General features: G+C 38.7%; 7 protein-coding genes and 1 long non-coding RNA gene across 8 annotated transcripts in view; 6 read left to right on the top strand and 2 right to left on the bottom strand.

Moving 5' to 3' along the window:
• LOC6648192 (homeobox protein 5) overlaps positions 1-21977 on the bottom strand; it is a 40448-nt gene that overhangs the window by 12425 nt on the left and 6046 nt on the right. Inside the window, exon 2 of the mRNA XM_015177360.3 lies at positions 13046-13173. The gene's annotated coding sequence lies outside the window, so the exon portion shown is untranslated. The remainder of the gene's footprint in view (positions 1-13045; positions 13174-21977) is intronic.
• On the bottom strand, positions 4273-5928 carry LOC6646862 (ubiquitin carboxyl-terminal hydrolase 46). Its single transcript, XM_002069585.4, has one exon. It carries the CDS (start codon positions 5739-5741, stop codon positions 4425-4427), a length of 1317 nt encoding a protein of 438 aa, XP_002069621.1. The 5' UTR covers positions 5742-5928; the 3' UTR covers positions 4273-4424.
• Positions 8959-10187, top strand: LOC124459683. The gene is made up of 2 exons (XR_006953721.1): positions 8959-9555; positions 9634-10187. It is a non-coding gene; the product is annotated as an uncharacterized LOC124459683 (long non-coding RNA).
• On the top strand, positions 10387-10974 carry LOC26529226. The gene is made up of 2 exons (XM_015177470.3): positions 10387-10404; positions 10480-10974. Exons 1-2 carry the CDS (start codon positions 10393-10395, stop codon positions 10909-10911), a joined length of 444 nt encoding a protein of 147 aa, XP_015032956.1. The 5' UTR covers positions 10387-10392; the 3' UTR covers positions 10912-10974.
• LOC6646863 lies at positions 11941-12577 on the top strand. Its single transcript, XM_002069586.4, has 3 exons — positions 11941-11970; positions 12054-12133; positions 12198-12577. The coding sequence occupies exons 1-3, from the start codon at positions 11950-11952 to the stop codon at positions 12472-12474; spliced, it is 378 nt and encodes a 125-aa protein (XP_002069622.2). The 5' UTR covers positions 11941-11949; the 3' UTR covers positions 12475-12577.
• On the top strand, positions 13618-15841 carry LOC124459682 (neprilysin-3). Its single transcript, XM_047009164.1, has one exon. The coding sequence runs from the start codon at positions 13647-13649 to the stop codon at positions 15711-15713; it is 2067 nt and encodes a 688-aa protein (XP_046865120.1). The 5' UTR covers positions 13618-13646; the 3' UTR covers positions 15714-15841.
• LOC6646865 (neprilysin-4) lies at positions 15991-18162 on the top strand. The gene has a single exon (XM_002069588.4). The coding sequence runs from the start codon at positions 16001-16003 to the stop codon at positions 18053-18055; it is 2055 nt and encodes a 684-aa protein (XP_002069624.1). The 5' UTR covers positions 15991-16000; the 3' UTR covers positions 18056-18162.
• On the top strand, positions 18402-20753 carry LOC6646866 (phosphate-regulating neutral endopeptidase PHEX). The gene has a single exon (XM_002069589.3). The coding sequence runs from the start codon at positions 18417-18419 to the stop codon at positions 20658-20660; it is 2244 nt and encodes a 747-aa protein (XP_002069625.3). The 5' UTR covers positions 18402-18416; the 3' UTR covers positions 20661-20753.

Here is a 21977-nt window from a genome sequence, read left to right as displayed (position 1 = left end):
ACAGCAGCAACAACAATTACTACAAGAAGAGCCCAACAATAACAACTCATTAATGATTACAAAGAGACAGAGTGAGAGAGTGAGTTTGAGAGGTCTCTCTCTCTCTCTCTGAATGTCTATTCATTAAATCATTCAGAGCATGCAACATTTTTCCAATAAAACTATTAAAAATGTGCATAAATTTACCCTTAGGAATCTATTTAACAACAAAGAAAAATGCCATTCAATAAAAAGGCACCCTATAAATGTTACTCTCGCTCTCTCCAATTGTTATTTGTTGTTGCATTAATTTAATAAACAAATTCGAAATTGTTACTTCAATGAACAACAATTGTTTTATTTACATACACACGCACACATACATATGTATATATGGAAACAAAGCAAGAAATTCTCCTACATAGACATCTTTATTTTGCGACTTTTATTTTATATTTCAATTAATTATTGTCGCAACGGATGCCACGCAGCATGAGGCAAGAGGAAGAGAGGGGCAAGTGGGCGTGGGTTAAGCTTATAATCCATAAATTAAAATACCAGACACAAACAGACCAGCCCGCCAACGATTGCCAAGCATTTGATCTTAATGTCAATTGAAATGGCAAAGCAAAATATGAAAAATTGTTAGCCTACTTTTGGGCAGCCCTTGAAAAGTAAAAGAAACCAGATATTTGATAGTCGCTTCTAATTGAATTTTGTTTTTAGTTCCACCAATTACCGACAGCCCCAGTCGTATGAGTCATATGACAGTGACTTTTATTTTTTCGCTTCTTTTTGGTTGTGTTCAAAGTCATTTATGACAAATTCATTTGCCCCCACATTGGTTTTTGCTGCTGCTGCTTCTTCTCTTGTGGTTGTTGCATTCGAATTAGCAAGCATTTGTTGGCCTCCCACAGGCGTGGAGTCTTGTTTTAATTGCTGGCCCCCCCTTTGGGCATGTACATAAATAAATTGCTAATGTAAACAAAAATTACAAGAATTGATAAAAGAGCAACTATCAGTTGGTCCAAACTTATGCTCTCAGACTGCACTTTGCTCCCCCATTTTTGGTCTTGACTTGGCTTAGCTCCCACATGCTGCGCGCGCCAATTTCTGCGCATTGCCTAAGACGCAAAAAACTGAAAGCCGCCATGTGAAAAGAAAAACTTGTGTATCGGTAGGAAATTTTCACAAAATGCATCACTTGATTGTCAGTCAATTGTCATTCTCTAATCAGTTGCAAAACACGTTTGCTTTGATAAGCTATGTAGAAATATTTATAGATTGACACATAAATTAGATATAGATAATTGACAAATATTTGCCTGAGTTATTCATATCTCAAAATAGCAATTCAAATCTGATCAAGAATCAGTTTTAGTATATGATAATGATTGCAGGATTCGTATTACATGATTTCTCGCTTGTTGAATTAATGTCATGGCATTTTTCAAATATATATTTAATGACATATTTTATTTCTTCACAGGCCATAATCATGTCAGAACTTAAAGGGCGACAAATCTTTAACGATCGACTAGAGAACTCATTTTCTTCACTCAGGCGAAGAGTCGAAGAAAAGGGTGACGACGACGACGATGCGACCCCCCGACAGAGCGTCTAAGCTAATTAAAGACTTTGTTATTGTTTAAACTCAATACACCACTCACAGAGTTTACGCCGGATGATTGAAGCACGGGGGGAAATGCAATACTGAAATGAGATTTACATATTTTGCTAGAAAGTAGCTGCAGTTCGATATGAATTCGAGTACAAGTTTCCCTGTTTCCTAGTTTGACGGCTTCTGGCATGACGCAAAAAAAAAGAAAACATATGTGTACGTTTTTATTTTCGCCACGCCTCAATGGAAAACGCATATTGACAATCTCAGAAAATCAGTCAAGAAAATAAAAACATATGGAGAGAGATGAAAGCAAGAGGGACAGTGAGAGAGAGAGATGAAAGCAAGGGATGGGGGGCACATGGCAAATGTTGCAACATTTTCATTGACATCTTCTTCGACATATCCCATTCCTGCAATATGTCAAATGACAACCGAGTCCGCCACATGTCTCCGACCAACGAAAACAAAATAACAAAATAATACACATCTCATACCAAGCAACATGTTTTTTACAGAAAAAATTGCGTAAAGTTTTCCACGCATCAAAGTGAAAGTCCTCAATTATGCGTAATTACCAGCAACGGGCCATAAAATGCGGAATAGTCTACTCGAGCCATAAGATAAAACCAATCGATCAAGTAAACTACAACAACAACAAAAAGAAACAAACCATCCACTGAAAAATCATCTACAATGTAGAAAAACCTACGCAACAACAAATGTGTCCAACTGTCCCCCAAGTATGTGTGTGTGTGTAGTGTGTGTGTGTAGTGTGTGGTGTGTTGTGTTTGTGGTGTTGGAGTTAGTGGTGTTGTTGTTGCCGCCGCTGAGCTTGTCAATGACGTTTAACGCCTGTCCCATGTACAAATTGGTTTAAAATGACATGCCGAAAAAAATTACAAGAGAAAATCATGAAATCACAAATGAAAATTACTTAAAAACGAATTTCAAACACACTTTTTAGGCAGCAACAACAAAAACCAACAAGAGAAACGCATAGCAATTTAGATTACTAATGATATTTGAGGTCAATTTGTAACCCTCATGTGTACATTTTGTTTTTCATGCCTCAACTCAACTAAAGAAAAAGACGAAAAAGGGGCATATAATGAGTAGATTTAATTACAAACCTAATTTAATCGTAATAAAAACAAACAAAAAGTGAAAACAAAACTTAAACGAAAGTCACAATCAAATGTATATAATAATATCAATCAATGAAACATATAAATACATTTTACTTTTAATTTGATCTAGTGATCTAATATTTACCTAAAATATCTTATTTGCAGGATTATCATTTATACTTTATAATACAATGACAGTAAATTGTCAAAGTCGTAAACCTTTAGTATAGGTAATATATCGAAAGATAGAACTATTTTTCCTCAATAAAACCAAAAAATAACAATGAAAATCGACTTCAAGTGTGAATTTTATGTCCTGTGTTATCACTTTACTCACTTACACAATGTTTAGTTTAGCATTTGTTAACCTAGGAATTGTTTTCGTAAATATCCCTTGATAATGAATGAGAAGTATGTTTGAATCACATTTTAGTCGTAGTAATTACCTTTATTAGATAAGACTATATTTAAAAATATTTTTCTTTGAACTCGTCTGGGCAAGTTTAAAGCGATCACAATAGGTTTTTGCCCGCCTAAATGGCAAAATAATAGCACTAATTGAAGTAAAATATGTTATCTTATGTAACTAGCTAACTAAAAAGTAACTAAATGTGGGAAAAATCGCTACTAGGCCATTAGCTCTAAATGCCGCCTTCAATTAATTTGCAAGTATCAGTTAATTTTCTTTAATATTCACACATAGATCCATCTATCCTTGGTATTAAAGGGACTAAATATGTCGGATATATGTTGCATTCACTTCCTGATTAATTTGGGATGTTTCTGGCAGTTTCTCTCATAAATATGTCGTCAAGCACTGTCGTCTCTCACAACTTGTTTTGATTTGAGTTAGCAATGTCAATGGCCAGTCGAAATATAATCAGCCTTGAATACACACACACACAGACACAGAAATGATGTAAATACTAAGCAAAAGGTATGCAAATAGCTGAAATCAGTTGTCATGAGCAAAAGTTTCTCTTAAACATTGTGACTAAACCAAACACGATTATCATCTATGAATTGGCGCATTATAATCTCTCATGTGACTGGTAACACGTTCACGTGAAACTTGTATAGAAACGTGTCCCATTGCTACTTGCATTCTGCATTCATAAGATTGAATTTGATTTATGCTATCCGGGGATATGTGCTATAAATATACCGGACACATTAACATACTCAACTTCACGTGATTTGTTTGATGTGACTAAGCAATTGCTCGCATAATATTACAGCACCGCCTTCGACTGATAATGGCTGACCAAACGATCAAGTGGTCGATCTCACCTGAGGGAGGAGTTTAAGAATTCTATTGAAAAGCAATTGCCGCCGTCAGCTATAGTAGTTATAGTTAGTTGGATTCGTACTTTAAGGCTGGCCAACGGCGGCATAAATTAGAGGGGAATTCTCACAGTTATGGCAGGTGAGTGATTAGTCGACAACTGGCAGGCCCCCAAAGCCAGGTGGGAAGATTCCATTCTCGTGAACAACGTTAGAACATTAACGTCATACTGACCTAGAGCAAGAAGGCAATTTGTGCATATTTTATTCATTATTTATTATTATTTATTTTGTATTAAGAGTCATCAAAATGAGAAAAACTTTTCGCTTAACATTCTACAAACATATAGGCAAATGCAAAAACGAAAAATATATAAAAAAAAAAAAAAAACTGATAATTAAATGTGTGTCTAGGCGCAATCCCGCGACTGATAGAACAATATATAACCCGTTTCCGAGGACTTGTGTATGTCCGAGGTGAGGCCATAGAAGTCCTCAATGGTAGAGGCTTCAATTTTATCGACCATATCATCGTCGAACAGCAACCACAGGCCGTGGCTCTTGACAATGCTAATATAATGGCCACGATTCGGTCCAGAGCCACAGTGGATGACCACGGCGGTTAGATCGTATAGTCTATCCGGATTGACAGCATCATCCGATGTATTGAATAGCCGCAACTCAAGCGGAAAGACAACTCTATGTGAGACCTTGATGTGGCGATTAAATTGCTCCATATACTTGAAACGCTTCAAATGCAAAGCCAATATCATGGGCAATTTCTTAACACGCATACGCTTCTGGGCCTCTTGATAGCTGCAGCAATTGTCGCACTTGAACTTGTTGTCCGAGCAAAGAGTCTCCGTGTTGCTGAAGCAGCGCAGACAATGAGTTATCGAAGTGTTCTGATCGACATCCACCTGAAGATCGAAAAAGTTCTCATCCTTGCTACTGACGGTCTCACAGTTAAGGCAACGCGTCTCCGATGTTAGTATCCCCTGGAAGATCTCATGCACCCAGGTGGGCTCCGAATTGGCCCCATTGGTCGTTGGAAGAACGGGCGTGGTTGTGGCCGTTAGAATGCCGCTGCCATCAAGCACACTGGTCGTCCCGTTTAAGGAACCCGTGGAGTTGCTGCTATTGCCATTGGTAGTGGTTGAATTGGAGTTGGAATTCGAATTGGAGTTTGTTGAATTGGTTGTCGAATTGGAATGAGATGAATTGGATTTACTGCCAGGCAAATGAACTCCTGAAGTGCCACCAGATGCTCCTCCTCCTGCTCCAGATTTGCCATGGCCATTGTTGCCATTGTTATTAGAATTCACGGGTCCTGCATTGCGTTCGGCCAGAATGATCTCGTTGATATGGTTAATTAGAAAATTAAGAAACTCGTGAGCATCTTGTTGCATATAATTATCAAATTCCTCCTTCTCCTTGCGCAGACGTGTTATGAACTTCTTGGGTGCTATGGAACCGACCTTTTTCTTTTGCGTTGCAATGCTATAGAAGAGATCGGCCAGACATGAGAGTAACGTCTCCTTGGGCCGCTTATTCTTGGCCTTGTACTCGAGGACCTTTTCGCGAAAGGGCTTGCAAAAGTAGAGGGCCTGCAGCACCGAATTGCTATAGCAGGTATTCCCAAAGTTGACCAGCCCAAAGTAGTGCTCATTGGGCGGAAAGAGATCCGTCCCGATCTCGCGCTCCAGCTGCGAGACGTTGGCGCCCATGCCAGCAACTGGGGCTGCAGTGGCACAACGGTACAGAAAACCCCACACTGTGCAGGCGGCTTAGTGACCCTTGATGTTCGTTCGTTTCTCTCGCAATGCCGCCGCAATTTGGGGCATTGACTAGTATATTTAAGTTGTATTTGATTTAGTTTTTGTGTTTGTTATTAATTTGGCTTTTATTTCATTTGTTTAGTAGTAGTATTTATTTGTTTTTGCTTGTTTTGATTTATTGGGCTATATGGAGTTGAGGGGGATTGCTTTCTCTATATTCTCTGTTCTGTATCTATCTTTGTCACTTTTTCGTCTGAAAATAAATAATTTTGAAGAGGGGGATACACGTGAGTTTGCTTCGCATAACACAAACAACAGAAATTATAAATATTTTTTTTTTTTTAATGTTGTTTTGACACTAAAAACTAAGCAAATCAAAAGAAACATAAAGAAAGAAAGAAACTGAAAAGTGTTTTGTATATAGAGAAATCAAAAAACAAAAAACAAAAACTAATTGTAAAATTATAAAATTGGAAAATGGTAAATGAGAATATTTGAATTCGTTACTCGCTCTATCCCCCTTCTCCAAAAGCAATTATTTTCAAACAAATTTCACAATTTTGCATAATTTTTAATAATTTTTTTTCTTTTTTTTTTTGTTTATTGAATTGTTAATAATAAAATCATAAATAAAGTTTACAAAACATATTAACACATGTTGGCCGTCCTTACATAGTGAATCATGATGATCAGGATGGGGCCAGACATATAATTATTATTATATGAACTAAACCGACTTATGAATCAGTTGACTTGCAGTAACTTTGTGGAAAGATTTTAATATAATCAACAATTTTTGCATGGGAAATCAGATCGATAACTGCATTTTAATAACGGGGATGACTAGTTAGGCTAAATATAGTGACAATAAATGGTCGAATAAGTGCTTAGTTCGGTGATTTTTTTTTTAGTTTACAGAACTGGTAGAAGTGCGCTGGGAAAATTCCAACGGAATGTAACCAAGCAACCGCAAGCCGAAGTCACTGGCTATGGCGATGGCACGGGCCAGTCACACTTCTGACCATAGGTCGTTGTCTGCCAAATAGAAACTTATACAATTCAATAAACGAGTGGAGAGTATATAAAGCCAAGATGCCGATACGTTAGTCTTACAGTTTACTTTAACCCACACACAAGACAAGACAAACAGAAATCGTTGAGAAGCGAAGTGAAACACAAAAACCTTTGGATAAGAAGCAACCAGAATAAACGATTGACCCTCAAAGAGGAAGCCCATAAGCGACTAACTAACTAATTTGCCTTAGCAACAACTCCAGCTCACAAGACATCAAAGGAAAGCAAAAAGTACTCAACCAAAAAAGGAAAGGTGCATAAGAGAAGTTCATCTTTAACCCTCCTGTATAAAGAAATCGGCGCATTGGATAACCATCAGCAATCCACATCATTTAGTTGTTTGGATGTTTTGTACAACATCAGCGCCTTTAAACCACACAAGAATACGGCTCAATTAACCTTACAGGAACCAGTGAACAGTCTTTCAGCTAAAGTGCTGAAAGTTCTAGCCTAAGTTCATTTGTATTATAAGTAGAATCCCTAACCATTGTACCAGGTTATGCACTATTCAATTAACTGATGTTCAAATGGTTGAGAAATTAAGAAAAATAACTATGTGCCCAAAACTTTAACACATTTTGGCTCTCCCCAGTTCCTAATTACATTTAAGATCGAATTGTATAATATATCTTGTATATATCAAAAATATTTCAAGATTTATAAAAAATAAACTAGAATAAAAAACTTTAACTAAAACAAAATTACTCCATATGGAATTATTTTCAAGGGAAAAATAAATAATAGGTTTTTTTTTAAAGGGAATAATCAATTTGAAGCAACGTTAGGCAACTTATACAAAGCTTAAATAACGTTACGTTGTGAAATAAAATTGTGTTTTGCTGGAAAAACCAGATTCATTCATAAAGTCATTGACTTATTAACACGCCCTCTGTTGTTTGCCCTACTTAAACCAGTGTTGTTTCCCTAGGTCATTAACAAAAGTTTCTTTAATTTAAGATAATGCCAGAGTTAAATGGTTATTTAGCTGCATTAGACTAAGTAACTGATTGAATCTAATAGGCACTAATCCCTGGGATTTACTCTTTGAGAGTATAAGAGTATATTAATTGACATTATTAAGAGAATAGAATGAAACTAATACGTGTAATAAACAACTGACTAAACTAAATAAACAAGTTAGAAAACTTCTATTAGGAATAATAATACTTCAAATCCTAGCAAACGCTTTGATTATTGAATTTCTTTTTGATTAACTTATTACTGACAGTAATTGGAAAGTATTTCTAATAAAAGAAAACAGAATATATAAAAAAGGACTGAATGTATGTCAAAAAGATTTTGGCATTATCTAACTTAAAATTTAGGTTCCTTTTTAAGAACAGAAATTTCCTACATTTCTTCCCTTTGTAAGCAATGGAATTCTTACCACATTCTTTGTCCCAAGAGATAAAATATAAGAAAATTAATCTAAATTTTTGTTATTCATACTATGACGTATGCTAGCAAACATTTGCATTATTATTGTTTAAATATGAATCATTTATAAGAGTATTTAAGGGCTATTTAACTACAAGTACTTGGAACCAAATCATGGATTAATTGATTCCAAGTAATTCTTTGCATTTTCCATAAACAAATAACATAATACCTTAGCAACTAAATGAATCATCAGTAGAATAATATAATAAAGATTCATATTCTTATCGATCAATCAAAACCATAAAAAGTATGACGCCCAAACTATAGACTAATTCTAAACTAAATCAAGTCAGGAAAATCTTGTAGACTTTCCCAAAATGAAAATCCCGAAAGTAAACCGAGTGTAGGAGACGCAAATTGAAAAGTTCCAACTGCATACTTATTAATGTTTATATCTGATTGGGTATTTTTATGCATTACTAACTAGCAACGAAGTGCGCCAAGCTAAGCACTATATAAAACACTCGACACGGTGGCATTTATCCACAGTGCGATATTGAAAATGCTGCCACTTGTAAGTACTATTAGTTAGGATGAATAGAGGATTATCTCTGAAATTAATGACAATTTTTCTTTTATAGTTCTTTACTTATCTGCTTATTAATTGGTTGGGATTGTTCTTTAATACACAACCCCTCAACTCGACTTCTATTTCATTGACGGATGAAACTACAACCAAATTACCAGCTATTCCAATCAATCAATTTGGAAACAATAAATTTACAAGTCAATCTGATTTCAGTCTCAAGGATTCTAAACTCTACGCCGTTTTAAAAGGATCACCACAAGAAGATACCAGCACATCGGTATCGGATATCGAGGATTGCGATACGAATGACAGTGATGATTGTCCTCGTCCTCTTGGCATTGGCCCAAGACTAAGTGAGACACTCTTAAAAGTGCTTACATTCTAGACTGGGAAAATTATATAAAAAATTTAAATTAACAATATATTAAGAGTTCGTGGTGTGGTTATAATTTTAGACATTAAAATGCATTACTATTTTCCCCATGGACCTCATAGATTTTATTGAATCGATCCCTAATTGGTATACTTTTAATGGGTTTTTTTGCAAAAAACCTATTACGTGAATACATTTTGCAATCCGATAGCAACGTCTAATGAACCCGTTTTGAGTCAATAATCATTTAATGCATTCTTGTCTAACTAGCAGTCATGTCAATCTATATAAAACTTACTGTAAGCGAGCCATCGATTCTCAGTATCGTGTTGAAAATGCAAGCCCAGGTGTGTAAACTAATAATATAGAATATAAGCAGCTAAGGATACTTATACAAAGTGCTAAAAAACAAAATGAAATTGCAGTTACTTATAATAGTGCTAATCGGTTGGAATGGTTTATGGGCAGCGCCCCAGAGGGAAATTGAAACGAACAGAACAAATGTCGAACAAAAGACACTTCCAAGGACCACATCTGCACCCACTACCTTACACCCCGCAATGAAGGAAGAGAAAAGTTGGAATAGAGCATCAATCAATGTAACATCAAAGATCTCAACAAAACTGGATATATCTACAACAGAATCTCAACCCAAACAAACTACAACAACTGAAAGGGAAAATAATACGAGAAAAGAAATTGCAAACAATTTAAATGATATTCAAGTGCCTCGGCAAGTTTTTCGAGAATCATCAGATAAATTACCAACAACTCCAGTGAAATGTGACTCAAGTGACCATTATTATGACGATTGTGGAGTTCGTCCCAAGAGTATTGGACCTAGACTTAGTTCAAAGCTTCTAAAAATACTTGCCATACTAGGATAAATTCAAAGTTTTGCTAACATAAAATCCCATCTAAGTCCAGTTGTATTATTATATTTAATAAGTTAAAATAAACTCAATTGCAAAGAATTCAAGATTCGCTCGTTTTAATGCTTAAAAGTAAATAGCTTCTCTTGCAAAACTGATTAATTGCTGTAGAAATGGAATTATACATGAGCAATTGGAACCTCTAATAAACTTGTTTATCTGGCGACTATGTAAATTTAACACTCGTGATTTAAAACTAACTATATAAAACTCAATGTAAGCGGACAACTGATTCTCAGTATCGTGTTGAAAATGCTAGCCCAGGTTTGTGGCGAATCATTGAATAAAATAAATAGTTAAGGATCCTAATTCCGGGTTTAAATTTAATTTAAATTGCAGTTACTTATACTTCTCTTGATCGGATGGAATGGATTAGAAGCAGCACCCCAAGGGAAATCGCCAAGATTCCTTGCGGATCAAGGGCCAGATTATTTACCTGTTCCCCTTCCAACGACTTCACCTCGGCCTAAACAAACATCAACAACTCCTTTATATCAACCGACTGAAGAAAAAGATGTTCAACCAACAGATAACAATGCATCTTCGCAAGATTTACCCAAACAGGGAGGACCTAATACATTAAATGTTCCATTACCCACAACTCCAAGAACAATTCAAAGAGATGACACTTCAGCTGGATTACCTCCATATTATATTAGCTGTGGCTGTGGCTCAAGTGATGATTACCATTATGTTAATCATGAAGTTCCCCGTGTGCTTAGAATCCATGAAAAGATCCTTAGACTAATCAGCCCATGGTTACCTTTTTAAAGTGTTCAAAATATCAATTAAATGCAAAGATAACTCTTATATTAATAAAACTTTTAGCCCAAATATGGTCCTGTGTATTGTGAGAGACTACAAAATCTAGAATCCATATCTACATTCCAATGAAATGTGTAATTGAAGAAAAAAAACTATATAGTATATCGACATGGCAATTGGAACCTCTAACAAACTTGTTTCTATAACTACTATGCAAATTCAAGTCATATAAATTGATACAACTGTTTACCTTAGCATCCAGAAAGTTATTTACTAAATATTAGCTAAATACTATCTTAGGGGTTCAAGGGTAGTGTGCCTTTAAAAAATATTTATACCCATCATCGTGAAATTGCAAACAGATGATTGTGAGTTTTGATGAAAACGAATAATTTAAAATTCTATTGTCCATTTTTAATTGACCTCTCCGTTGAATGCCATCAATTCGCCTTGTGTGGTCATAGTCATACATTGCCATTTAGAAAAATATATTATATTAGAAATTATCAAAGCTGACAAATAGTATAGTTATCCCATCGTCACATTGTTAGGTACTTGACTCTTGATTTTGCAGGGATATTTCCCTGGGGAGCTTTTCTGTTTTCCAATTGAATATTTCCCCACGACTATCGGAATATTTGTAGATATGGTAAACCTACAATATGATGTGCAATTACTGTCAATCATCAGCAAAGCATTAGAATCAGCCACAGCATCATGACCACCATCCAAGCAAGTTCAATTAGTAGATGCTAGTCAATGCCAAACTCGTTTTATTAGAGACACCTCACAATAGTTCTCTAAACTAAAGAGTACGTAGAGGTAGTAAATGGTGCGGAATCGCACGAATGAAGTCCGAACTACCTGTCAAATGCAATATTCTCAACATTCCGACCGGTTTAACTTGTTTAGTTCCTAGTAGTAGTCGATAGAGACGACTTAGTTGTAATATGAATTGTCATAACAGATATCAATAAAAAAATCAATTTTACGCCACAAAAGTTTCATTCATTCAGTACATTTTAGTAGCTCAAACTAGGTAGAATGATCAGAGCAACTACTATTGTGAGTATGAGTAATATCTTGTGGGCGTTCTAACAAGGATTTAATCAAAATAAACTTGCTTTTCTATTTCCACTCTTCCAAAGTCTCTGTGCATCTGGCTAGTGTTTATATGCTTTCTTATTCAGCAGAATCATGCTGCCACCAAAGTGCTTTATCATTTCCAGTGAGTCTTATTTTTGAAACCATTTTCTCCAACACAAAAAGTAATCAATAGTTTAATGTCTCAGCATCCGCGATAAACACAACACGCGCAATGAAACGGGCGTCCTACGTCAGAATAATGATGAGGCCAAAGGTACCGAAAGTCCCGAATTGATTATTACTGGAACTCGTACATCTAGTTTTACCGTACCCGATCAGCATTCAAATATAACTTGGGCATATCAGGAAACAGCCGTCTATACAGCTGATAACAATGGCTATCATGTGAAATATAATTTTAGCATCAAACCCGTGATAATAGACACACGTCTCGATGCTAAAACACTTAAAACACTCGGCTGAATATGACAAAAGAATTACGCGAAAAAGAAGAAACACAACTAAACGAAAGGAACAGAATTGTATTATAAAATAAAATCATTATTTATCATTAGCATTAAAATTCCAAGTGTCTTTAATGATATAAATATGATTTATAGAGACATCCTCTCTCATCTCCAATCAGTCTATGTTGGATTTGTTTTAACCTTACCAAGGCACAAAAGAAAACAAGAGAAACAATTCGAATTTTAAGTAATTTATTTTAAGAAAAAAAACAGTTCTAGGACTCAATTGTTGGCATATGTCCAACAATGAGAATTTTAAATGGATTTATATGACTTCTTTTAGTCTAGGCGACCAAATGTCTGCTGAACTAATTTAAGCAAAACAAATGAAAAGCGAGACTAACTAGTTGTTGGAAGAAGGATGATGAGTAGTAGTAGAAGTATTAGTGAAAGCCGATCGATATGGACAAAAATGAAAGTCACAATTTGACACAATTTGTAAAATATGTATGTTAAAATTTTTTACTGTAAAAACTTTTGCAGAATAGAATAGAATAGAATTTGATTGTTGTTTTTGTTTTGCTTACCGTGCTTGTAGTTTTCTTTTGGAGCTTAATAGTATCCCGTTTCCTGGATTGTTGGGTTGTTGTTCTTATTCTTGTTATATATTCTACTAGTCAACACTTTTAATAAAAACGAATTTGTAGAAATTTAACTGCAAAAGAGGAAAGAAAAATAAAGGGATTCATTAGAATTTACGACATAAACAAATTAAGAGTGAGGAAAAACAAATTCTAATTATAATGTGTCACAACCTTGGGCAGGGGAAAAGTCATTAGCTCATTAACTGAACGAGCTAGCGAGAGGCCGACTCAAATAGATAGATAGATAGAGAGAGAGAGACTACCTTGAGGGTCAAGTGCGAAAACCATGACAACTATGGTTGTGAGATTAGGTGAGAGTGAATGAGTGTGTGGGAGAGACTCCGAGAGAAAGAGAGACTCAAATGAAATTAGAATTTGGGTCAGTCGCTGCGTAATTGAGCGAATTCACTGCAATGGTTAATGAAAATAATTAACTAATCAAGCGCGCTTGCCCATCCATCTACAAGTCAAAAATCGAGGCATCTCTCAATTCTAGCTTAGTTTCGATTCGACTTTCAACCAGAACACTCTTACCCGATCAAACATGCTGCTGCGAGGACTCTTACTTGGTCTGCTCGTTGGCTGTTGTTGGGCCAACCCATCGTCGGGTCGTCCTTTCGCTAACAACTATACAACTGATATTCTACGCCTAGCCAAGGCAGCCCACATCAAGGCCTACATGGGCGAAGAGGCAGTACACGACGATGTGGAACCTTGTGACAATTTTTACAATTTTGCCTGCGGCAATTGGCCACGTCTGCATCCGGCTAAGTTGCATAATAAACGCACTGGCTATTTGGAAGAACTTCAGGAACTCTATGTACGCAAAAGTGCAGAGATGCTGAAAAGCCCCACCCGTGGAGTGGACAGCAGTGCCGATCGCCAGCTGAAGCAGTTCTTTAGCTCGTGTCGCAGTCAGGCAAACGACACGCGCTCTGCCCTCGCCGTATTGCTCGAAGTGACCGATTTTCGTGGTGGTTGGCCAGAGATTCGTGTGCCCTCTTGGTATTCCTATGAGTATGACTGGCTTCAGGTGGTGGCTTTACTAAAACGTCGTATGGGCATTGACATTCTGTTGGGTCTTGATGTCGTGCTGGACTACAAAGAGGAGCGTATGCATCGCTTGAAGATCGGAGCACCGAAATTGCCATTAGGACAGCGTCGTTACTATTTAGATGAGGCGTACAGCGGTGATAGAGAACGTTATCAGCAGCAGATTGTACAGAAACTAAAAATGTATTTCCCAAAACAATCACAAATTTGGCTAGACGAAGTCGCCCATCAAATATTACATATCGAACAGCAATTGGCCAAAGGATTGCCTCACAATCCTACTCTTACACTAGAGCAAACGACAAGGCAACGCACAGCAGCCGATATGAAAGCCGCCTACGCCAGCTATGTGGATGTGAGTCGTTATCTTGAATTGATTTACAATGATACCCTCTATGTGGAAGTGTATGAAACTCCAGAGGATTACCTGTCGAATTTGGTGGATGTGGTTCGTAGTACAACAAAACTAGAGCTGGCCAACTATACAATTTGGCGTGCTCTGGACACTTTGGATGCCGCACGTATACCAGAAGGTGTTCAGCCAGAAATCTGGTGCGTTCAACTGACCAAGAAATATTTCCCACAACAACTGGAAAGTCTGTTTCATCGTAATTACAACAACATGGAGATGATCAATGATCTACAATCGACGTGGGCAGATATCAAACAAGTTTTTCGCGAAGATTTGCAGGCATCTGAGAATCTACACTGGATGACACAGGAGACACGACAAAAGGCAATTGGGAAATTGGATAGATTGGAACTGCAATTCCGTTCGCATAACGATGTCGAACTTATACGTTATATGCGCGGCCTTAATTTGCATGGAGATCGCTTCTATCAGAATCTAGTACAAGTTCTGCAATGGCGCACACACCACCTGCTGGCCAAGCTAATGGAGGAGCCTGAATTGGTCGATCAAGTGTACAAGACACCGCAATATATATTGACCAGCAATAAGATTCGAGTGCCCATTACATTCCTGCAGGCTCGTTTCTTCTGGGATCCAGCCTATCCAAATGCACTGAAATATGGCACATTGGGATTTTTGTTGGCTCGCCAGATGCTTCATGGATTCGATGCCACAGGACGGCGTTATGATAGCCATGGCTATCAGAACAATTGGTGGGATGTCACCTCAGAGTCATCGTATCAACGTAGAACGCAATGCTTCCAGGAACAATATGCAATCTTTGTTCAGTTCAAGAATAAGCCAGTGCGGGATAAGCAACTAATGAAGCGAATTGTGGCCGACAACGGAGCATTGGATATTGCCTATCGAGCATATCAAAAATGGTTAAAAAATACTGCCGAGACAGCGGCTATCTATGACAGGGAACGTCTTCCCCTTCTCGACTATTCGCATAATCAATTATTCTATTTGGCCACTGCTCAAATGTATTGCACCGACTATCCCGATTCTGTGGACATATTCGATGAGCTACCCGAACAATTACGCATCAATACGGCTCTCTCGAATGCCCAGCCGTTTGTCAATACCTACAGTTGCTCTTATGGAGACAAGCTTAATGCTCGCTTCAAATGCAATCTTTATTAAGGCACTTTCCATTCACTTACTCATTAAACAGTCACTCACTTGCTTGTTTATTCATCATATTTAAGGCACAAAAATGTATTTCAGAGAGATGAATAAATTATTTTCAAGCGTTTGCACTTGTTCTAACACTGGTTTGTGCTCTCTCTCCTCTCTCTCTCAGTATTTTCTCTCTTTTTTGATAGCCTCAACTGACCCCATCCGCTCTTATCAGCCTTTTGGTTTGGACTCTTTAAAGCTTACTTAGAGTTCTCTCTCAGTTTTCAGCGTGCCGTCATAGATCCAGCAGCATGTCGCCATTTAGTTTCGGGCTACTGGCCATCATCATCTGCCAGACATTTGGCCAAGACACTCTACCCACATCATTTCAACGAATTTTTCAAACAGAAGATTCGGTACGCAAAACGAAGTCCAATGAAATGAGAAGCTTTTTAAATTTAAGTGCGGATCCATGCACGGATTTCTATGAGTATGCTTGTGGCAATTGGAAAGCAATTGGTAATCCCTTCACACAATTGGAACAGAGAACCGATGTGGATCTAGTTCATTTGCTGGAGGATACTCCACATCGCAATGATAGCGCCCTGGCACGACAGGCCAAAGAGTTTTACAAATCATGCCTAATGGCTGGCGGGCAGCAGGATCATCAGCAGCAGCAATTCCTTAGCGAATTTATCAAACAGAATGGCGGATTTCCAGCTGTGCCAGGTTCCCATTGGGAAGTGCATTATCATAGCTATGATTGGATAAGAGTGCTGGGAAAATTGCGTCATCTCTTTGGTATGGATATATTGATTGGACTGCGTTTGGGATACAATTATGAAAATGTCCAGGAAAATAGTATCTATCTCAGTGAGCCCAACACATTAATTCCCAGGGAACTGTGCCGCAACGCCAAGAAACAACGCCTCGATCTAACTAATCCATTGTATGAGGCACTAGAGGAGAGAGTGGGTTCCGAACTGAAGCATTGGCTAGCTCTGGGCAATGAGGAATCTGCTCGTCTGGCCACTGAAATTATTACTTTTGAACATGAACTTTGCGGCGGCATGCAAGGATTGGAACCTTGGGATGCCGAGCTGACACTCTACGAAGGAAACTACACACGGAAAACCCTGGCTGAGCTAAGTCATATTTATGGCCTCGATTTGGAGGCCTATGTTACGGCTAGTTTTGATAAGAATATCTATAAACCGGTCTATATGGCTGCTCCGGACTACTATCGGCAATTACAACGGACGGTAGCAGCTCACAATTTAAGCCAGGTGGCAAATTATATAATGTACAGGGCTGTGGCTGCTCTCACCTTTCCTCTGGAAGATCGTCCGCCCTTACGCCAGTTAGAGTGTCTGGAGAGAATCAAGCAATTGCTGCCCACAGGTTTGGGTGAGCTATATACCCGACAATTTGGCAACGATGAGGAGACTAAACGAGAATTATTGGAATTATACAAATATTTACATGATTCCCTAAAGCAAAGCATCAGCGTCGATTGGATCGAGGAGGGAAGTCGTCGAGTTGCTTTGCGTAAGCTGACAAATCTTCATTTATGGTTACCCGAGTACGAGAGGCCTCAAGCCTACAAGATTCACCTGGAACGTTCGCAATACTGGAAAAATCTTCACAAGCTTTTGGGATTGGTAGAGGGACAGCAACAGCTCAATCGACTCTACGACGAGAGTTTGCCCAATCCAAATGATCCGCTGGAGGCGTATGAAACTCGACTGCGTTATCGACCCGTACAACAACGCCTAGACATCGGATGGGCATGGTTTCAGCCGCCCCATTACGATGCCCGATATGGTCATGCCATGCGCTATGCCACATTGGGCGTGGCATTGGCCCAACAAATGACCTTAGCCTTTGACGACCTGCACTGGTCGAAGGGCTTATTGGAGCGTGACAGTTGGGATGGTCTAACTGCCTGGAGATATCACAATCGCACCGATTGCTTCTATCGCCAGGTGAAGGAGTATTTGCAGCATAATGTCACGGCAACAAAGCAATTGATCGGTGATAGTGCCGCCCTCAATATGGCCTTTAGAGCCTACCTAACATGGCTGGGATTCCAGGAGCCAAACAATGATTTTACCCGTTTAATTAAAGAGACTCTTCCTGGCCTTAACTACACAAATACTGCCCTCTTTTTTGTGGCCTATTCGCAGCAATATTGTCAACTGGAGGATAAGGAGATGCCATCAGCTGTATATAGCTTACGTGATAATCACAGTTGGACGCGTTTAAAAGTAAATGGACCATTGAGTAATTTGCCAGAGTTCTCTACAGAATTTCATTGTGCCTTGGGAACACCCATGAATCCGGCAGATAAATGTTCCACCTACTAAAAACTAACTTTTGTCTATAGATTTAATATACAGCAATTAATGACCAGTGTAAATAATTATGTAATTAAAGGGTAGCTGATACTAAGCCGGTCTTTTCTGGGAACTAATTTATTTGCTATTTTTTATTTTTGTTATTGTCATTGCCAAGTTTGTAAACGTGCGAGGTCACTAATTGTTTGTTTGTTTGTTTACTCATAGTCACTCTCGCCCTCTTTTTCTCTTTCTGTTAGTCTCTCGTATTCGCGTTCTCCCTGGTTTGGGATGATAACCCACCAACTTGACCCAATTGATGAAGTTCATGAGCATCGTAGACTTGTCGTTATCATGAATGGCTCAGCTCAGTTGTTAATTTAACGCCAAGATGAAAGCTACAATAGGCGCTCTTCTATTGCTTTGCCAGCTGATCAATGTAAATGTGGCACGACAGCAACAAGGCAACATGAATCGCAATTCTTTAATGAGCCAGGGACAAGCACCGAACTACCAACATCCCAATCTTAATCCGGATAGCCGAGAAGAGTTCCGAGTGCGACAACAAATGTCTCTCGATGTGCAAAAGTATTTGAATTTAAGTGTTAATCCTTGTGAGGATTTCTTTGAATATGCTTGCGGGAGATGGCCATCGTTTCACCAGCGAGAACTACAACGTCAGAGCAATCTGACCACAGCTCAGCAGCTTGTTGAGAGTCACATAGTGGATCAATTGCAACAACTGTTCGCGAAACCGTTGACAGAGCAACGTCACGGCTACAGTTCGGCCAGTACGTTGAGTGTCCGTAAAGTGCGAGATTTCTACGAATCGTGTAGGTCCGTGCCGGGTAACGCCAAGGAACGACGACGCTTTCTGATGAAGATACTCAGCGATAATGGGGGCCTCCGCAATGTTCCCAACTCCAATTGGCAACCGAATCGGCCTTGGCTACAAACTCTGGCCGAACTGCGTCGCAACTATGGTCTGGATATCTTGATTGGCATGGAAGTGGACCTTAATCTACAGCAAATGCGTGGCAATAGCATTTATTTTGGGGAACCAAAGTTAACCATTATTCCGGCTGAGCACTGTAATGTCAGGGTCACAAGGGGAGCGAATATTAAGGATCAGGTATATGAAGAACTGCAACTACAAGTGGCCGCTAATCTTAGGGATTGGTTGGCATTGAGTGAAAGCGAATCCGAACGAATGGCCGGTGATGTAATTAGCTTTGAGTTTGAGCTGTGCAAGCATATGGGAGCTCATCATTTTCATACCATGGGTCAGAATCCCGTCACTCCAATTAATTATGGAGCTCGGTCGCGCACTGGTCAGGATCGATTGCAAAGGCAAAGGGGCGGATTATCCCTAACCGACCTTACACTGGAAAATGGCAATAAATTGGATTTTAAAATGTACGTGGAACTTGTGCTTGAAGGTCCCTACAATGGAGTGGTGTTCCAACGCTCACAGGATTACATTAAACATCTGGTGCTTACGACTAGGACCAAAAACGCCTACACTATAGTTAGCTATTTTATGTATGTTGCTCTGCAGGAACTCAATCAACCCCCCGAGGATCATCCAACGCAACGTCTTCGACAATGTGTCCAGGTGGTGCAACGCCTCTTTCCAGAGGTTGTGGGACACATCTATCAACAGGAAGTACAACGCGACGATGCTAAAAGCGACCTAGAGCAGATTTTTAGTGACCTGGTCAAGGCTTTTGATCAACAACTACGGGTCGAATGGATGGATGAGAATGATAGGAGAGCGGCCAGAACAAAGTTATCCCAATATCGTATCATATTTCCGGACTACCAAAGCCTGGATTTGGCAGAGTTGCACTTTCAAAAGGAACACGATTATTGGCGTAAACTGGAGACGTCACTGCGTTATCGAGCGCGCGAGAAACTGAATCGTTTGCGTGGCAATGATTTTGGACAGGATGCAGATGGTCTTGTGGAAGGATTTGAGGTACGTGCAGCTTTAGTAGCACGTCAACAGTCGGTTCTCGTGGGTTGGGGTCTATTACAGATGCCCTTCTACAGCTACTTTTATCCGAAAGCCTTGAAATACGCTTTACTTGGCCAACGTCTAGCAAGCGCCCTTATAAGAGCCTTCGATAACGAGGGTTGGAATCATTATCCGCAATCGACATCGCCATGGAACGAACTGACCATGTCTGGATATCGTAATGTCAGCGAATGCCAACGTGTCCAATATAGCAACTATTTGTACGATCATCCCGAAGAATTTCGCAACATCACTCGCCTGCGAGAGATTATGACCGAATCAAGTGGCCTTAATGTGGCATTCAATGCTTATCTGGCTTGGCTAGAACAGCAACAAAAGTTACTCTACAGAGAGACACTGCCAGAATTGGATTACACAAATACCCAGCTATTTTTCATTTACTTTGCCCAGACACGTTGCTGGGCAAGATCTGTTGCCGTCGATCAAGAGGATCAGGATGAAGAACAAGTATCATTGGATCAAATGCCATTAGTTAAACACACACCTGAACGCTGGGATATCAATGGCCCATTGGCCAACTCGGAGGAGTTTGGAAGGGAATTCAATTGTGCTTTGGGCACACCCATGAACAATGGTGACAAGTGCCTGCTCTACTAAGATTGGTTAAAGGCTATAGTAACTAGTATGTATCTACTAAGAAGCTCTCATTAAATAAGCGACGCAAAACAAAATAAATGCAAGAACAAATTTTCTATAAATAGTTTCTTCACAGTTGGGGCTGGGGGAGTCTTTTTGTGTGTGTGTGTGTGTCAATCGAATCACTTGAGCGTGGCCTGACAACGTGTCCCAAGTCTGGGCTTGGGCATAAAGCACTCAAGCACGCAGCTCGGTAAGATGCAGATGGAAACCAGATATAAGATACACAGATACCCACTCTACACGGCATGTGGGCTGGCAATCTGCTGAGTTGCTCTCGACCTTCAACTGTCAATCGATTATTTTTCAAATCCAACTCATGGAAGCGAAAACCAGAAGGAAGGGTGGAGATTTAAATAAAGTACGCATTTCCGCTTACCTGCAAATAAACAGAAAAGAACATAAAAAGAAATCAGTACATAATCTAAGCCAGATATGCTCCAATGCCAATGCCATTCTCCACCCTCCCCTCATCTTTATTCTTGTTTTGAAATTGATCTTGATTCACGCTAAACTGCTTTTACCCCTTCTTAGCCATAACATAGAAAACAGTTATTCCGCACTCCATAACTGTATGAGTCATAGAGAAATAGTGCACAAAAATGAACAAGGAGAAAACGACAAAAATGAATTGTTGAATGTTTTGTAATCACTTAGGAAAAGAGATGAAATTCTCCCACAACTATGCAGACAATAAAATGATTTGGTATTCGCAAATGTCTTTTTTTCCAGCATTTCATTGTATGCCTTCCTCATTGCCATGGCTAAAATCCAGACTACGGCGAGACAGTTAAAATCATTAATAAACGGAAATCCAAATAAATTGCTATATCTATTCAAAGAGTCATAAAAGTCCTGTGAAACTTTCTTTTTTTTAAGGTCTTTAAGACCAATATTCCCACACTGAAAAACTTAAGTAAATATTCATGGATATCCACACAAGGTGTGCTCTCCTCCCAACAGGTTCCCCATTCACTGATAATCAAATCTAATGAAGCATTATCAATGGACCTATTCATCAAAGTGTATGCAAGTGTGTCTGTTTGTTTATTGGTGTTATATAAGAGAAAGGGACACAACACTCTACACATATCATAACGTATTGTAACTGTCAGATAGATGCATTTTTATAAAGTGTTGACACAAGTGTGCGTGTGTGTGTGTGTGTGAGTGAAAAACCAGAAATAAACTTCGATTAATCAACTAGTTAGGCATACAAAGAGATATGCATACAAAGCACACATACACACAAAGAGTTCCATCTCCATAAATCAAGCA

This window comes from Drosophila willistoni, chromosome 3R (assembly GCF_018902025.1).
Source record: "Drosophila willistoni isolate 14030-0811.24 chromosome 3R, UCI_dwil_1.1, whole genome shotgun sequence".
Lineage (NCBI taxonomy): Eukaryota > Metazoa > Arthropoda > Insecta > Diptera > Drosophilidae > Drosophila > Drosophila willistoni.
The sequence above is the reverse complement of the archived record's forward strand: the minus strand, read 5'-3'. Positions and strand labels throughout refer to the sequence as shown.

Bases quoted from the DNA above. Each gene is read 5' to 3' on its own strand.
- LOC6646862 (XM_002069585.4), bottom strand. From the start codon at position 5,741: ATGGGCGCCAACGTCTCGCAGCTGGAGCGCGAGATCGGGACGGATCTC.
- LOC6646863 (XM_002069586.4), top strand. From the start codon at position 11,950: ATGATCAGAGCAACTACTATT. The intron at 11,971-12,053 runs GTGAGTATGAGT...ACTCTTCCAAAG, and splicing joins TGATCAGAGCAACTACTATT to TCTCTGTGCATCTGGCTAGT. The intron at 12,134-12,197 runs GTGAGTCTTATT...TTAATGTCTCAG, and splicing joins AAAGTGCTTTATCATTTCCA to CATCCGCGATAAACACAACA.
- LOC124459682 (XM_047009164.1), top strand. From the start codon at position 13,647: ATGCTGCTGCGAGGACTCTTACTTGGTCTGCTCGTTGGCTGTTGTTGG.
- LOC6646865 (XM_002069588.4), top strand. From the start codon at position 16,001: ATGTCGCCATTTAGTTTCGGGCTACTGGCCATCATCATCTGCCAGACA.
- LOC6646866 (XM_002069589.3), top strand. From the start codon at position 18,417: ATGAAAGCTACAATAGGCGCTCTTCTATTGCTTTGCCAGCTGATCAAT.